The sequence below is a fragment of the Mchenga conophoros genome, linkage group LG23 (assembly GCF_057382185.1).
Source record: "Mchenga conophoros isolate Kocher_MC1m ecotype Shallow Benthic linkage group LG23, M_conophoros_male_GT1.1, whole genome shotgun sequence".
Classification (NCBI taxonomy): domain Eukaryota; kingdom Metazoa; phylum Chordata; class Actinopteri; order Cichliformes; family Cichlidae; genus Mchenga; species Mchenga conophoros.
This window is the reverse complement of record NC_140547.1, coordinates 48,853,147-48,871,918: the sequence shown is the minus strand read 5'-3', so window position 1 is coordinate 48,871,918 and position 18,772 is coordinate 48,853,147. Positions and strand designations below refer to the sequence as shown.

Here is an 18,772-nt window from a genome sequence, read left to right as displayed (position 1 = left end):
CATAGATTCACTTACAGCACTTTCTTGGATGCTTTGACCACTGGCAGCAGCTTCAACAATGCCTTCTCTGAACGGGAGTATTTCTCCAGGTCGAACTCATCCAGATCTGATGACAGTAAGATGAAGACCAGAGCCGACCACTGAGCAGGAGACAGTTGATCTGTGGAGAGACGTCCTGATCTCAGGGACTGTTGGATCTCCTCCACTAGAGAACGATCATCCAGTTCATTCAGACAGTGGAACAGGTTGATGCTTTTCTCTGCAGACAGTTTCCCACTGAGCTTCTTCTTGATGTAGTGAACTGTTTCCTGATTGGTCTGTGAGCTACTTCCTGTCTGTGTCAGCATGCATAGGAGATCCTGATTGGTCTGCAGTGAAAGACCCAGGAGGAAGCGGAGGAACAAGTCCAGGTGTCCATTTGGACTCTCTAAGGCTTTGTCCACAGCACTCTGGTAGAAGTCTTTTACAGTAAGTGTTTTCTGGAAGATTTTAAAGCGAGGAGATTGTTTCTTAAGCAGGTTGACTCCAGAGTTGATGAAGGTCAGATAGACATGAAGAGCAGCAAAGAACTCCTGAATGCTCAGATGGATGAAACAGTAAACAACGTTGTTGAACATGTGGCACTCATCAGCTTTAAAGATCTGTGTGAACACTCCTGAGTACACTGAGGCTGCTCTGATATCGATGCCACACTCTGTCAGGTCTGATTTATAGAAGATCAGGTTTCCTTTCTGCAGCTGATCAAAGGCCAGTTTTCCCAGAGACTCAATGATCTTCCTGCATGACTCTGTCTCAGCTCCTCCATCATACTTGATGTCCTTCGTTTTTAGGTGAAATAGCACAAGACGTAGGTAGAGCTCTGTGAGAGTCTTAGGCAGATCTTTGCTCTCTTTGTTCTTCATGACAAACTCCAGAACTGTAGCAGTGATCCAGCAGAAGACTGGGATGTGGCACATGATGTGGAGGCTTCGTGATGTCTTGATGTGGGAGATGATGCTGCTGGCCTGCTCCGAATCTCCGAATCTCTTCCTGAAGTACTCCTCCTTCTGTGGGTCAGTGAACCCTCTGACCTCTGTCACCACGCCAACACAGTCAGGAGGGATCTGATTGGCTGCTGCAGGTCGTGTGGTTATCCAGAGGCGAGCAGAGGGAAGCAGTTTCCCCCTGATGAGGTTTATCAGCAGCACATCCACTGAGGTGGACTTTCTAGGGTCAGTCAGGATTGTAGTTTTGTGGAAGTCCAGAGGAGGTCGACACTCATCCAGACCATCAAAGATGAACACAACCTGGAAGTCTTCAAAGATGTAGATTCCTGCTTTTTTGGTTTCAGTAAAGATGTGATGAACAAGTTCCACCAAGCTGAACTTTTCCTCTTTCAGCAGATTCAGCTCTCTGAAAGTGAATGGAAACATGAACTGGATGTCCTGGTTGGCTTTGTCTTCAGCCCAGTCCAGAGTGAACTTCTGTGTTAGGACTGTTTTCCCAATGCCAGCCACTCCCATTGTCAGCACTGTTCTGATTGGTTTATCTCTTCCAGGTGGGAGTTTAAAGATGTCTTCTTGTCTGATGGTTGTTTCTGGTCTGTCTGGTTTCCTGGATGCTGTTTCAATCTGTCTGACCTCATGTTCATCATTAACCTCTGCAGTCCCTCCCCCTGTGATGTAGAGCTCTGTGTAGATCTGACTCAGGAGGGTCGGGTTTTCTGTTGTAGAAATCCCCTCGAGCACACACTGGAACTTCTGCTTCAGGTCTGACTTGAGTTTGAGCTGACACTCAGTGAGAATCTCTGCATGAATAAACAGCAAATGACACAAATGAGAAAACTGCATTCTGGTTACTGTGGTTATGTGTTCAGTTCACTGGACTCTTGGTGTCATGATCCGAGTGAGTCTGAGTAACTTTCCACAGCATCAGCTCTCCTCCCCTGGGTGGAGCCCTCCTCACTCCTCCCTGCTCCTCACCTGTTGCCAATTACTCCGGCAGTATTTATGAACAGCACTGACAATGAACCTTCTCCAGATTGTGTGCTTAGCACAGTCAGTTCTCTGCCTCACATTTTGTCTTGTGCTCCTCAGCTTGTTTCGCGTAACCCTCTTTTCCTGTTCCCTAGTCGGCACCTGGATACATCTTCCAACTCTCGCCATAAGTCACGCCTCAGGATTCTGGCCTGCCACTGCTGGGAAAACTCACTCTTGCAAACTGCCATCCTCAGCTGCCTGCCTCCCTGTGCACCCACATCTCACTCTGTACCCAGATTTAATTCATCTCCTCCTCCAGCTGATCTCCACCTGCAGCCACGTAACACCTCTTAGCTTTTAAATCTTGGACTCATTCACTACACTGTGGACCACTCTGATTATTATCTCCTTTGTTCCAGTGATCCTGGATAGTTTCTATTCGCCCGATTCTGCCCCTGTTGTTCCTTTGACCTGCCTCAGCTTATGTTCTGGCCTCAGCTCTGCACTTCTCATAATACCTCGCTTGCTGTTGAATTTAGCCGTGATTCAGCTTTCTCCGTCAAGAAATCTAGTAAAATACATTTCTGTTAAAAGTCACTCAGCCTCCGTTTTTTGGTTCTGTGCTTGACTCCATTCCTTTTCATGAGCCATTGAGCCCTGACACTTGGGTTATAACTGAGGGCAGGTTTTATAGAGACACATTCGATTTAATTATGTTTATTTATACAGCACCAAATCAATACTAGCAACATTTCACATATTACATAAACAACACTATGGAGCCAGTGATGAATAAATATGTAGAATAAATGAAAGAATTTCAAGTATAAAAGTTTTTTTTATTAATTCCTCCAAATAACAACAACAGTCACCCCAATGTGCTTTATATTGTAAGATAAAGAACCTACAATAATACAACAGAAAAAACCCCAACTATCTTTTTGGGTCCTGAAAACTGAAGGCTCTGCCTCCCATTCTACTTTTAAATACTCTGTGAACAACAAGTAGGCCTGCAGAGCGAGAGCGAAGTGCTCTAATAGGGGGATATGGTACTACAAGGTCATTAAGATAAGATGGGGCCTGATTATTTAAGACCTTGTATGTGAGGAGCAGGATTTTGAATTCAATTCTGGATTTAACAGGAAGTCGATACAGGAGAAATCTGCTCTCTCTTTCTAGTCCCTGTCAGGACTCTTGCTGCAGCATTTTGGATTAACTGAAGCCTTTTCAGCGAGTTTTTAGGACTTGCTGATAATAATGAATTACAGTCGTCCAGCCTTGACGTAATAAATGCATAAACTTGTCACGGCTGGGGCAGCAGTCGTGCGGTGGAGTTAAATGAGGACCCAAGTTGCAGACAGTGGTGGAGATGCGAGTGAGGTTTTATTTACAGTGAACAAACCAAGGTGAGGGCAGAACTAAACATAAACCTAAACTGGAAAAACTACAGTGGCTTGCAAAAGTATTCGGCCCCCTTGAACTTTTCCACATTTTGTCACATTACAGCCACAAACATGAATCAATGTTAGTGGAATTCCAGGTGAAAGACCAACACAACGTGGTGCACACGTGAGAAGTGGAACGAAAATCATACATCATTCCAAACATTTTGTACAAATAAATAACTGCAAAGTGGGGTGTGCGTAATTATTCAGCCCCCTGAGTCAATACTTTGTAGAACCAGCTTTTGCTGCAGTTACAGCTGCCAGTCTTTTAGGGTCTGTCTCTACCAGCTTTGCACATCTACAGACTGAAATCTTTGCCCATTCTTCTTTGCAAAACAGCTCCAGCTCAGGCAGATTAGATGGGCAGCGTTTGTGAACAGCAGTTTTCAGATCTTGCCACAGATTCTGGATTGGATTTAGATCTGGACTTTGACTGGGCCGTTCTAACACATGGACATGTTTTGTTTTAAACCATTCCATTGTTGCCCTGGCTTTATGTTCAGGGTCGTTGTCCTGCTGGAAGGGGAACCTCCGCCCCAGTCTCAAGTCTTTTGCAGACTCCAAGAGGTTTTCTTCCAAGATTGCCCTGTATTTGGCTCCATCCATCTTCCCATCAACTCTGACCAGCTTCCCTGTCCCTGCTGAAGAGAAGCACCCCCAGAGCATGATGCTGCCACCACCATATTTGACAGTGGGGATGGTGTGTTCAGAGTCATGTGCAGTGTTAGTTTTCCACACAGAGCATTTTGCATTTTGAACAATAAGTTCCATTTTGGTCTCATCTGACCTGAGCAGCTTCTTCCACATGTTTGCTGTGTCCCCCACATGGCTTGTGGCAAACTGCAAACGGGACTTCTTATGGTTTTCTGTTAACAATGGCTTTCTTCTTGCCACTCTTCCATAAAGGCCAACTTTGTGCAGTGCACGACTAATAATTGTCCTATGGACAGATTCCCCCACCTGAGCTGTAGATCTCTGCAGCTCGTCCAGAGTCACCATGGGCCTCTTGGCTGCATTTCTGATCAGCGCTCTCCTTGTTCGGCCTTGTTCGATTACACACAGGTGCACTCTATTTAGTCATTAGCACTCATCAGGCAACGTCTATGGGCAACTGACTGCACTCAAACCAAAGGGGGCTGAATAATTACGCACACCCCACTTTGCAGTTATTTATTTGTAAAAAATGTTTGGAGTCATGTATGATTCTCATTCCACTTCTCACGTGTACACCGCTTTGTGTTGGTCTTTCACCTGGAATTCCAATAAAATTGATTCATGTTTGTGGCTGTAATGTGACAAAATGTGGAAAAGTTCAAGGGGGCCGAATACTTTTGCCACTGTAACAGACAAACCTGAAAACATAAGGACAGCGGGGAATACACAGAGATGACACAAAGAAGGCTGGATAGAGAGACGAGTAGTAACACTGATTAACACAGTAATGCAGACGACACAACGAGGAACACAGGCAGACACATACTATAAATACACACAAGGTAATGAGGGAATGACACACAGGAGGGGAGCACAGCTGATCCTAATTCACAAGACGAGACACAAACCTTCAAAGTAAAACAGGAAACAGACTGTTTTACAACACAAACTCGGGGACACGAACAGAACACAGAGGAAAGACACAGGTAGAGATCAACCTAAGAACTAATACAAAATCAGAATTAACACAAAGTACACAAGGTGATACCAAAAATGAAACAAAACGCTGAACGACCCAGGACCATGACAGAACTAGTTTTTCAGTGTCACTCTGAGACAGGATATTTCTAACTTTAGAGATGTTGCACAAATGGAAGAAAGCAGTCTTGCATATTTGTTTAATATGTGCGTTGAAGGACATGTCCTGGTCAAAAATGACTCCAAGGTTCCTCACAGTGTTACTGGAGGCCAAGGTAATGCCATCCAGAGTAAGAATCTGCTTAGATACCATATTTCTAAGATTTTCAGGGCCGAGTACAATAACCTCAGTTTGATCTGAATTAAGAAGCAGAAAGTTAGCGGCCATCCAGGTCTTTATGTCTTTAAGACATTCCTGCAGTTTAACTAATTGGTGTGTGTTATCTGACTTCATGGACAGATGGAGCTGGGTGTCATCTGCATAGCAGTGTAAATGTATGCTATGTCTTCTAATGACACTACCTAAGGGAAGCTTGGTAACGGGAGCGTTGCCAGCAGAAGGCTGAAGTGGAATCTCCCAGAAAGCTGCAGAAGAAAAAACATGAGCTGAAATGGTGGATTTTAGTCAAATAAGGAGAACTGTGGCTTTCCTCCAACCTTTGACCAATCACCTTAGTGTCCTGTTTATCAACCATAATAAAAAGCATTTACTGTGTGGGCATTTTTTTGTTTGGGTCTCCAAACAGCAGAAAGAAATGGCAGCCATTTTTTTAACTTTACCTTCAACTGGTAAATAGATTTAAGAGAAAGCACTTTGATCATATTTGTGACGTGTCCCAAACTGTTGTCGCCTCATTTATGTTGATAAAACAGCTCTAAAACCAATCTGACAATATAAATCTGTAAAATGAGCAGAAAACCTGCTGCTGGTCCCATTTTAATCAAACCAACCCAAAGAGCAGATATTCATGTGTACACAGGAGGTTATTTGTGCAGATGCATAAAACACAAACTGTTGGCTTTCTGCAGTCTCTCACTCCTGAAAGTGTTGGCAAGTGTTTTGGATTTATTATTTATATAGATTTTAATGGCACCTGTGTAATGTTAACTAATGTTTTTATTGTTTATGTGTTTTTTGTTTAGTCATTCCCTGACTTACCTGTGGGTTCTGGGATGGTTTTATTTAAATTCTCCAACAGATCATTCTTGTTTATCCTCCCCAAAAGATTTTTAGTGACTTCAAAAGTGTTGATAGAGTAGGTATCAAACATCAGATCCACTATGTCCGTCCTCTCTGCATTCTCCAGTTCACTCTCTGGGATTGCTGGTAAACCTTCTACAGACCCGTTCTTCAGATGCCACTTAAATTCTTCAAAGTCATCACGTCCCAAATCCTTCAAAGTCCCCAGAAGGATTTCTTTAGGTGTCGTCATCTTTTACCCTGTAAGGACCCGATAAACAAAGACTGTAACAACAGCTGGAGAGGTAATTGTCTGATTTATCAGAATTTAACTTGATTCTAACAGCAGTTCATCACTACCACCAATAAATTTCTAAGGCTCAGAATGCAACAAAATTGCACATGAAGAAGCACATAGAGAAGTATCCAAGTAACACTTTGCTACAATATAAAACAAACTATTATAAATAAAGAAAATATATAAACTAAATATATACACTACCCGTCAAACGTTTTAGAACAGCCCAATTTTTCCAGTGTTTTTGTCACGGTTTGCGAGCCGTGTGTAAATTATTAAAGGACCCTTTATGCAGGCAGCTCAGATGCAAGTGAGTTTATTCATCACATGGTGATACAAACAGAAATGGCGAAGGTGAGCATGGAAACTAAGCAAAAACCTAAACTGGGAAAACTAACAGTACACGAATATGAAGAATTACACGAAGGGAAGACGAAAACACGGAACACAAGGGGTGGGAGCAAAGCACCACAACACATCACTATATAGTAGTGATGGGTCCAGCAACACTGATGCACCGACGCTTGTATCAAGCTCACAGAGCGAAACCTGTATCGGTGCGTGTGTCGCTTTAAGAAAAAGTCACGTGATCGATACAGCTGCTGTATCGCTCATTACCAACGCGCTAAACTGTGTTTAAAAGGTACCGCATCTGCATCTGTCAATGGGATGAGTCGCCACCAAAAAACCCCCCAAAAAAACCAAAATTACTCTCGCAAAGATAAAAAAAATAAATAAATAAAAACATCTCTCCATAACAAAATTGAGCTTGAAAGAAAAAAAAATGTTTCTGCTGTGTGGGATCATTTTGATCTTTTAACTGCAAATAAGGGAATAGTTTGTCTGTCTTTGTTTCAGTGTAATCTATCAGAATAGGAAAAACAGCAATGTGACTTGCAGTGTAAATTATTTATTTTCTATTCTGCTGAGCTTTGTTACACAATCAAAAGCACCTCCTCAGTGTTCAGGCATTACAGAACCAAACATGAAAATGAGGAGACAAACACACCGAGAATGAACACAGGTCGGCCTATATTGACACTGAACTGCTTTATCATCATTTTTTAATTAACATGCGTTTTATTATTTTGAAATCAAGCACCTAGGAAGTCTGTTCTGGACCATGCAGTCCTGAGTTTTATTATAACGGACTGCCAACCCCTTAGTATTGTGGAGAGTGTCGGAGAGAAACATTCCAAGATCAGAGGATCCTTTAACGTACTGGGGGAACAGGAAGACATCTTATCTGAACCTTTTCCACCTGGCTTTACAGTTTTTGTGTACCCCAGCTTCATCTGTGCCTCTGAATTTTCCAAAGCTGGGGAAATGCACCTTAGAACACACATGCATCAACACTACAATGAGCGGGCGGAGGGAGGTTTTGGAGTCTTCTCACACCCCCGTTCTCTGCGACAGGCACGTGCAGAGGGGGGGGCTAGAGGGGCTTGAGCACCCGCCCCTTTCCTGATGGGTACCCAAGGTGCCCTTTTGTTGAGGCAACTTTTTAAAAAAAAAAAGTATTATTTTTTTTTAATGTGTGCGTGCGTGCGGAGTCCTGTCTGTGCCCCTCAACAATAATATTTAACTATTAATCACAGTTTTGCTAAATAAAAGGATCTGGCTTGCATCAGTCACATGATCACATTTAACCAATGATCGCCCTCGACGGCAGAACGCGCTGGTTACGAGCCGGGAACGAGCTCACAAAGAGCACGCGCATCTTTTGCGGTCCGGAGCTGTAAGAGAAACACAAGTTAACTCAGAGACACAGACTGATGCGACAAAACCAGTAAGTAGGTGTACAGCGTACACTGTAGTGTGTAGCACACAGGAGTATTAGCTTATTACGTACACGTTGGTAAGTTGTCTTGTGGCAATTTGACGAACTGAAACAAACGAGCGTGCTGTGTGTGCAACAGCGTGACAAACATTACCTGTCCTTTTATTAACTGCACATGTAGTGCTGGTCATAGCTGCTGGCTACCTGTGTAAGGCTGTCATGGGTCTGTAGCTCTGTCACCGTTTTAGTGAACATATTTAGTTTTAAAGTAAGTTACAGAGCATTTCCTGCCTTTCTGGGGGGATTATATTTCACTAAAAAACGATCTAATATACATGTCCACATAATTATGCATTATTATAATTATAATATATTAAAAAACACACTGTATTTTAAAGAACATACATTAAGATGCAGATTATATTAGATTTATATTTTAAATAAGACAAAATTTGGATTTTACAGCAGTAAAATGATTGTATCTCTATACATGTAATAAGCTTTGCCCTGCACAGAGTGGATAGTGAAACAAATGGAATCATCATAAATACATTATTTCATATTTATTACTTCCCCCTCCTCATTGCTTTATTATTGTAGCTCTAGTAATAAATAATAATGTAAGGATTCTGGATCAGCACCATGATGCCCATAGTATATACAGTATTCTGAAGAAGGTCTAAAATGTCAGTGTGTTGCACCAAAATATTTAAGTAATTATCAGTTTTAGTTCTTAGAGTGTACCTCAAAGCACACTGTGTTCTGTTGATCTTATGTGCTGCACAATAATGTTTAATATTTAGTATTTACTGTTATATTACTATATATCATTGTGATGTTGTTTATTGTATTGCTCTCGTTTTCTTCTGCTTGTTTTCTTTTTTCTTTCTCAACAGGTGATCCAGGTGATTGATGTATGTGTGTGTGTGTATATATATATATATATATATATATATTTTTTTTTGTCTGCTTATTTAGTTGGTTTTTGTTTTTTTGCCCTTTATCCCTGTCCCAGGACACAGCTGGGAGTGATTGACAAGATGAGACAGAGGAAACGCAAACTAAACACACTGACATGAGACACGGACCTTCACCACAAAGCAGTAAATACATAGACTGAGGCGACGTCCACACGTACACGGGTATTTTTGAGAACGGAGATTTTCCGTTTTTGTTTTCAAAAATAATCCCGTCCACACGTAAAGGCAGAAATGAAGGAAAACACTGCTAGGAACATGCCAAAGCAACAGGTGGAGATATATTCCTAACCGTGCAGAAATGCTGGCCAATCAGAAGTCTAGAAGCCTCGGTGGGAAAAAGTAAACAAAGCTGGGGCATAGAAGGAGAACCAAGTCGTATGTGTGGAGGGACAGTAACTGTGTGTATATGTAATCATTTAAACACTGCAGAAAGTACAATTAACACTAATAGTATAATAATAGTACCTGAATTGTACGGAGCCCCTCTGATGACATGGTCCAAAAATAAATAAATTGTGGCCACAAAATACCCTCGAAATACTATTTTCGAGAGCACGAAATGGGTATAACGTGGCAACGAATTACGCATTTGTGGCAACATCATATTGATACAATTCCTGGACAGCTGCGTAGAGACACAAGCATGAGAGTAGGCTAAACCTATACACCGTGGACAGAGACGGTATGAGTGAGTTTTATTTTAGGCTGGGAATGAGCTACAATGCATTTTGAAAAGCCTGCAATGCAAGGAACCATTATTACGGAGAGACATTTAAACAGGATACTGAGAGCCCAGTTGCTTTACAGGGCCTGGACGCCGGGATAGATTTTATTGTCAACCAACTGCAAGGGCCTGGGAAGGATCACGGTTATTGGTCAAGTGTTTCGTGCCCACAAATTAGCATTTCGTGCGCACGAAGTAGTATTTTGTGGCCACAATTGATTTATTTTTTGGACCATGTCATCAGAGGGGCTCCGAAGAATTGGGATACAGCCTCTGAGATAGAAAGTGTGCGACCGTGAACTCGACTCTCTTTATGACACATACACACACAGACACACACACAGACACTTGTTTTCAGATTTTAGTGAGGACACCAAAAAGCCTCAAAAATATCCTCAAACTCGTGAGGACGGCCATTTTGTGGGACTCTATTAGCCCACATAGTAGCATACCAACTCTTTGTCCTCACAAACATGTCTAAACAGGTACACACACACACACAGACACACACACAAACAGGTTTGTCAGGTTCCTCGGCTCGTTCTCTGCGTTCAGTCCATTGAAGGTGATTATTGAGCCAATCACAGCTACAGAGCTCACTGTGACTCTTCTTCTCTCTACAGTCACACAAACAAACACACTCAGAGACTCTGACAGCAAAACTACAACAATGTGGTGTTAACACTCACCCTGCCTCAGCTCCACCGTCCTCCTGCTGCTCTGACGGAGGCTCAGCTGTTTCTCTTCCTGTTCCCACCTGCTCGGGTGGCTCCTCCCCTCTGCAGTTACAGGAAATCAGGTGTGTGTGTCTCTTGTTGAGACTGGTTCTTCCTGCTCTCTATCATCACATTGGGTGTTTCCAAATTCAGGGAGAGGATGCTTCGAATGCCACATTTGTAGGAAATTGTATCACATGGACGCGACGAAGGCTGTTCAAATTTGAAGTCTTCCAAATGCGTCCTTCATTTCCCTGAATTTGAAGGATGGGTCAGGTGTGTCCTTTGTGGCCCAACATATCCCAGGATTCATTGCGGGCCATACAGGAGATATTTTTCTGATAATGATAGTGATCGAAGTGGGAGTTAATGCAGGAGACGAACACTTTCAAATGTAAGTATATGAAAATCTGGTGGTGCAAAAGTTTTTATAGCGGGTGTGTTGTTAGGCTCTGGGCATCTGCATAGACATGTTCTTTTTTTGAGAATGTGAGGACAAACTTGAAAGAGAGACACTGTGAGAGTGGACACATCCACACTGCTGCTGCATCTGTGCTCACCACGATGGCCTCCTTCAGAGAGATGGAGGACTCACTCTGTCTTCTGGCTGATGTAAGTGTTCAGCTTTGAACAGCTGTCGTTCCAGCTGCTTTTAACTTTGTAGTTTCACATTTGTACAGACTTTATATTTTTTATAGACGTGTCATAAACCAGTCCTTAAATCATTTTCATTATCACAGATACAGTCTACACTCTGCATCATGAGCTGGTCAATATCGCAAAAGTTGTAATTTGTTTCATGTTTCATGTAAACTGCTCTGAGGTCACAGTGACACCAGCAGATGTAGTTACAGCCTCTCTGTCCCCACCATCCCGGCCCACGTAGACCGCAAAGGCCGGGTCCTCCGAAGGATGCAGCCGACGAATTGGAACACAGCTCATGTCTGACAGCAGTTTGAAGAGGAAATGGATTCTGTTCTGTTCTTCACTCATCACCTACCTGACAGCTGACACCTCACACCTGTTTCTCAGCTGCAGGTCAGACAGGAGGACACACAGAGGATGGAGGGAAGGAGGATGGATCTGCTAGTCTGAAAGTTGGTATGTCAGTTTCTGGTCAAGTTTTTGTTCAACAGGAAACATAAACAGAAGCAGGATTCATACCAGCCTCCACTTGAACAGCAGCCTGCTTAAACTGTCTGCATGTCTCTAGCTGATCTCTGTCTCCTGCTGATGTCACAACGTCTCCGTTTTATTTGAACACTGGAGGTGAAGATGGCAGATTGTTGGCTAAAATGGATGTCTGTGGCATCCTGCATTTAATGTTCAGCATCTTTGTGAAAAACCCTTTAAAAGTTGTTTAACATGTCCAAAAATCCAAAACTGTTACAGATTACAAAGATGTTGTTTCTATGAGCTCAGGCTGTACTTGCTAGTTCACATTTCGGTAGTAATGTTGATGATGAGGATCATTATTTGTCATTGCTTTAGTTTTTATTCCACTGTTTCAAGGACATGCACTTAGTAGGGACAGCGGACTGGACAGGTCTTCAGTCTGTCTCGCTCTAAGACAGCTGGGTTGGGCTCCAGCGCCCCCGCGTCCCTGAAAAGGATCAGCAGAAGTGGATGGATGGAGGGTCAGTTTGTCAACATTAGAAAAACAAACATACTACCTGCCTTAAATGTGAAATGGACGGGCTTTATGTTTGCTCGTTGTTTGCTAAAGAGACTTTTCTGCAGCATTTCTCTCCCGACTTCTTTGTAGCACCTTTCACTGTCACACATTTGATCTTTACAGCAGGGCTGTGCCATATCATATACCATACTATAGAATTTTGACATAGTAGCTATATAATGTTACTCCTACTTTATAGATCTCCATCACCCGATCCTCCGAAAACCTCTTGGAGTTGGCAGCACTCGACTGAGCCATTTTGTGCAGAAGAAGATTAAAATGATGCTTTAAACTCCAGATGTTATCTGAGCTCAGATCCTAAAGCCAGACCTCTGCATCTTCATTCTTGTGGAAAAGCAGAGCAGATGTTGTTTTCAGGAGGATGCTGCTATAATGGCTTTAGTTCCTTGCAGGTAATTATGACGACAGCGGAAGCAGCAGGAACAACAAACAGCCCAAACTAACAGACAAAATATTAATGAAAGTCCAACCCAATCTCCTCCATCCCCGTATCCTCCACTATTTGCATCTTCATCTGTGAAACCTGCAGAGCAGAAACAGTGTGTGGACAAAGTTAGCTGGTATGCAGACATGTTTGCTTTTGTTACAGGAGTTTGAAACACATCTGCAGCTCATTCAGAGGCTTTGGGGCCGTACACACTTCATTTTAAATCAGTACAGCCGATCTCACAGCTGCTGGATGTTTCTTTGAATCATAAGAACATTGAGACAAACAAGATGATCATGAAAATCATATTAATGATTGATTTGGCCTACGTTTGATGCTGAACTGCAGTAGCTCCTGACATTGTGCTTTTATTTCGTCTGGATTAGTTTGCAGCACTGCTGCACAGTTTACATTAAAGTGCACTTTTGCAGAGCAGACGACCCCCTGCACGACTGATGGGGTGAACCAAGGCCCTGCATCAGACAAAGAAGCATTATTTCAACTGTGAGTCATGCAAAGCAGCTCTAGTAGAGTCCTGTAAATGAACAGACTGGATCCCTGTAACGTACCACCTCAGTGACCAGTGGAAACATTCAAATGTTCAGGTAGTCATCCTAACTGACTTGGGGTTTCTGCCAGTGTGTTACAAGTGAAGCAGCTTGCCTGGTCTACACACTGGGACTCGTTTCTTTAAATCACCATTAATACAGTTTCAGCTGCTGACACATTCACTAGTGGGTAGTAATTAAAGCATGCTGCACCACTCATGAGTGCTATCATTCAGCACTCTCATTCATTTGTCTTAAAGCTGGTAATTAAACTCCCTGATGCCTCACTCTGTCTCACTCTTTTCTGTGTGTGAGAGAAAGAAGATGCAGCTGTGTTTCTAACAGCTGCTCTGGAGGAAGCCCTGCAACTCTAGAATCTCACCTGAGTCTGTGACTGTGAGCTTGATGGAGTGCCTGAACTCCTTGATGACTCTCTCACCACAGATGCTGTGGTTGGTTGGTTCACTCACTATGTATTAACAGACCTCTCTGCATTGAATCATATCTGTTATTAATCTCTGTCTCGCTTCCACAGCATGTCTTCATCCTGTCTTCCTTCTCTCACCCCAACCGGTCAGCAGATGGCCCCGCCCCTCCCTGAGCCTGGTTCTGCTGGAGGTTTACGTTGAAACCAAGCACACCATTGTTTTTCTTGTGACACTACCAATAAGTTTGATGTGTCACATGGCCCTCTTCCTATTGAAAAAACAAAAGTTGTATCCAAGATGGCCGACTTCTAAATGGCCACCATGGTCACCACCCATCTTGAGGAGTTTGCCCCTCACATATACTAATGTGCCACAAACAGGACTTTAATATCACCAACCATTCCCATGTTATTACGGTGTATCCATATAAATGGCCCACCCTGTACTTACATTATAACCAATCCGCTCCTTTATCCTCACTTAAAATATTTTTACTGAACTATTGTAATATTTGCTGCCATTGCTGCTGTCCTCTTGGCCAACTTACTCTTACAAAAGACATGTTTAATGTTAATGAGATTTTTTTTTAACTAAATAAATAAAGGTTATATAAAAGTCGCTGCCAAAAACTGATCGCGGCTTCTACCTTGTTACACGAATGTTGTTTGTGGCTCAAGATGACTTTATGTCATCCATGAGGGAAGCATTTGACATATGTTTCACATATTATAGCCCAACAAGTTACTTATAGCAGTTTAAATACGAGCAATCACTTTTTGGCAAATACCAGAAATCAGTTTTTGGCAGACAATCACTTTTTGGCACAACACCGGTGTCTAGCAGGTTTTATATTTTAGAAAGTTTAAAGCTCAGCTTAATAGAAGTAGTGTGGTCGTGAGTTTTGCATAAACAAATTTGTGCAAACCTCAATGAAGTGAAGCAACATTATAAAGAAGAGTGAGCCTAAATGACTCCCCAATGATGTGAGAGACTGATAGTCATACAGAAAACAATGACTTTGAGCTGTTGCTGCTAAACATGCTTCTACAAGCAACTGAATCTTGGAGTGGACTTTGGTTTGTCTGCTCATAAATTGGTGGTTCATGATGATAAATGAACTTCTGAACTGGTTTAACATCAGTGCAGTGGCTGGTCCATTCCTTGATGTATATGTCAACGTTCAAAATAAGCCATTTAAATCAGCTGTGTTGGATCAAGGACACATCTAAACCCTGCAGGACAGCGGCCCCGAGGCCTGGAGTTCCCACCCTCAGTGCAGTGGAAATAGTCTCGTGCCAGTCTTGGTGCTGCCTTTGAGTCTATATTGCCGAACACTGTGCGCACACATTTTTTTCCTTCCTAAACAAACACACATTTGTAAAGGAAAATTTAAATTGAACTCACAGTTGGCGGTTAATCGTTATATAGTTTAGATGTACACCGAGAGATGCATTTAGTGGGACTTTTACACCGCCACAGATTTTCTTCTTCTTTTTTGTTACATTATTGACATATACTAGATATTTTAACCTAAGCAGCAACAATCATGTCTCTGGTACAGGCACTTTCCACCATGCAGGTTAAGCTAAAATGTGACTTGAAACAAATTCTGGGTTTCCGTTCCATAAAGGTTCATTTCATCTGGTAAGTTAGCCCCTGAGGTAACAGTCTATGTGAACATAACATACTCACTGACTCACACTCAACTTGATTGATAGTGATTTCCTGAATTAGGCAAAGCGCACAGAGGAAATTCATTTGCATATGTTTGTTTTCACAATCACTGAAATCCAAGTTAGGCATGTTTCCCTTTTTGTTGTTGTTCTTGACACGAGTGCTTCAGTTATTTTCTCATCAGTATGTTAGGACAGAAAGGATTCTGTTGTGGATTTATGATCATCTCACGTGTGTCCATCTTTCAAACTCTTAGATTGTGTAGACATTAATGCAGCTGTCAGACTGTAGGCCAGTTTCTTTGCACTGTAAGCATTGATTGGATGCTACTGTAGCAATCAGTGCTTACACAAAACGTCCCTGCGTAAACCCTCAGACACACAACAAACAGATCAATAGTATCTGAAATTCAGAGTACGGATCTTTTTACACATTTCTCACAGAAAATCACCTAAATCGCTTTCGTGTGAGATGCACATCATGTTTGCCTCATAAAGACTTGCCCTGTATGTATTCATTTCTTTTGACTTTCACGTGGAATTGTCACCTAATATAACAGGTCCATCAGTAAATGGTGTCTATCTTCAGTTTCTGTCTCCTAGACTTTGTCCCTGTCAGGTTACAGCTGAATAGATAGTCATATCATGCAGAGACTGCATCGTACTATAATGCTCGTATGATCGCGTTTGTCATAAGTGGACTGGTCTTGTTGAAACGTTGCATAAACCTTGCCCAGTAAACTGTGAGTGCTAACATTTCTATGGCATATGCAAATACTTTAGACAAATCCCACAGTTGTCTATATTTGTATATTTGACAGTTTAATGAAGCATTTAGAAATCAAAGGTCAGATTAAAATGCTGTATCACAATAGAATGTGATATCACACAATACAATATTTTTAATATCACACACAGCATGAAAGTTTGCTAGTGTATATTATAAAATATTACAGTATGTTGGTATAACTTTATCCCCTCCTAGTTTTTAAGATACAAATTTTGGCCCACACTGATTTGTGATCATATTCCTCTGTCCACTAAATGAAGATGGAGGCTCTGCTCTTTATTTCTGTGTTTCTCTGGAGAATCCTGGTAACATGATGGCTTTCTGTCTCTAAACACACACGAGCTTAACTCCGAATGAACATGATCAGAGTTCATTGAACCAACTCTGATCAGTCTTTTCTAAGGGTTTCAAGCCTTTCTTGTTCGAGCCTCTCTTTGTTGTTGCTACAGTTATGTGTAATTATTAATAGTATTGCAGATGTTAGCCTCTGCCTGCAGTGTTGATGTGGGTAAAGGCTTTAACCATGGATTAGCGGCAGGTCCCAGCTTGTAAATTGTGGAGCATTAATGCCCACTCCAGCTCCTATAACCAAATATAAACAGTTGGGATGAGAGTTAGCTCAAGCCACTACAACAGCCAGCAAGAATGATCTGTTCATGCTAGCATTAACAGTGCCTATACACATAGCGACACACGGGGGAGGGGCCTAACTAATAACCAAGATGACTACAGGCTTGGAGGTGCTAAAAGTCAGATATACCAGGAGCAGTTTGGGCTTTAGAACAAATTTTGTGTAATTATAACAATATGTAATTTAGGACCTGGTTACATATGATGCTGCTGATTTTTTAAATCTAATTTTTACGTTGCATTAATTTCTTTTTGTCAGACAGGGAATCAAACAAGTTCTGTTTTCTCGAATGAATCCCACTGTTATTTGTTTGTCCTACCAACAGGGATGTTTACATGGTATTCATGACTGCTGCACCTGATGACTTTCACAGCTTGAGGACTGCAAACATTTCCCAACAAGACATGAGTGGTGGGGTGATCGTTGGTATTCCTGATCAGGTGAGGATCTGTTCCCATCAAACCACCAAAACCAGTTGTTCAGGATGTTTACAGGATGAAGAATCCCCAGTTATTCTTTGTGGTTGGAATGTGCCTACATATGGCTGTGTGGGATTCTGGCTTACTTTAGAGTCAGAGCAGTTGGTATGTGGAGCAAATACTGACACAGTCAGAGTGGGCAAACCAGCAATAGGCTTGTTGTCATACCTGGAAGTCTGAAAGCTCCCGATGCTGGATGGTCTTTCTAGTTTTTAATGACAGGTCGTCTAACAAAGCTTCCATGAGGTGCTATAATGGAGACTGTCCTTTTCAACGAGTTTCTCATGTCTTATCCTACTTTTTTCTTTTTTTAATTAACAGGAGGGAGAATTTGAAATCCTCTATATTGACATGATTACATTTCTTCTATTAAATGAGAAGTACATTTTGAACACAGTATAGTGAACACAATATCCAAGAAGCTAAATCTGGTGAAATGGTTTCTTTAGCTGTCAGCTTGAAAGGCTGATTGGGGTATTTTTGTCACCTTGCATGCGGGTGGCATGGACACCCGACTTTTGTGTGCATTTATCAAAAAGCTTGGATGATTTTGAAGATCAGTGGCATTCAACTCATGATCAGCGTTCAAGTTTTCTTAAAATCTTGTAACATGATAACTAGAAAGAAGACAGCTAGGATTTTCAAACTGATCCATAGATGGATCTACTATGAAGCTGAGGGACAGCACTGCTTAAAAGATCCTTTTTAAATGACTCCAGCTGTCTGATTTAATGAGACCACGTGTGCTCAAGTTTCCTGCTCTGACTCGGCCTCAGAATGTCTAGAGGCAGAAATCAAGCACACTCAAAGGAAATAAGCGTATCAGTGGGCATGTGCTCAGCACGCAGAGTGGGAGTGACTAAAGGTGCCACTGCAGAGCATCGCAGTTGTTTCGTGTGATTAAGTTGTGTGTTTATGAACCTGTGAGTGTTAGTCCTTTTGGCAGGATGACTCGCATGAAGCTGTTATAATTGTTTGTGCATGTTAAAGTTATGCCTCAGTTCTTTGATACCATGTTGGTAGGATTATTTGGCACTAAGTTAATAGCAGTGGCTGTAATCTCCCGCAGTCATTACATCCAGCGGTATTACAAATAAAGGACTTTTCTATTGTTTAGTTTAACTGTGGCTAGCTTGCCATGTCTGTGCCTTATGATTGGCAATTTGTATGACGTGCTATTTAGGCAATATATGAGCTATAGTGACCCCTTGTGGATATTGTGAGATATTGCTGTGTTGAGTACATTATGTTTTCAATTGTTTTTCTAGTTATTTGTGACTCTACTAATGATAAAATTGCCTGTTTCTGTTTCCAGAAAACCATTGCTCATAGTCCCACATACTATACAATGATAAGTTCAAGTATGGCTGTACCTAATTTGGATTAA

General features: G+C 41.9%; 2 protein-coding genes across 2 annotated transcripts in view; both read right to left on the bottom strand.

Moving 5' to 3' along the window:
• The window catches only part of LOC146548208 (NACHT, LRR and PYD domains-containing protein 12-like), a 586,500-nt gene that overhangs the window by 12,416 nt on the left and 555,312 nt on the right, over positions 1–18,772 (bottom strand). The window lies entirely within an intron of this gene.
• On the bottom strand, positions 12–6,468 carry LOC146548221 (NLR family CARD domain-containing protein 3-like). Its single transcript, XM_085266223.1, has 2 exons — positions 6,195–6,468; positions 12–1,786 (listed from the first exon to the last, which is right to left on the bottom strand). Exons 1-2 carry the CDS (start codon positions 6,466–6,468, stop codon positions 12–14), a joined length of 2,049 nt encoding a protein of 682 aa, XP_085122349.1.

Coding starts and splice junctions, on each gene's coding strand:
- LOC146548221 (XM_085266223.1), bottom strand. CDS start 6,468: ATGACGACACCTAAAGAAATCCTTCTGGGGACTTTGAAGGATTTGGGA. Junction 1,787..6,194: donor AACCATCCCAGAACCCACAG/GTAAGTCAGGGA, acceptor TTATTCATGCAG/AGATTCTCACTGAGTGTCAG.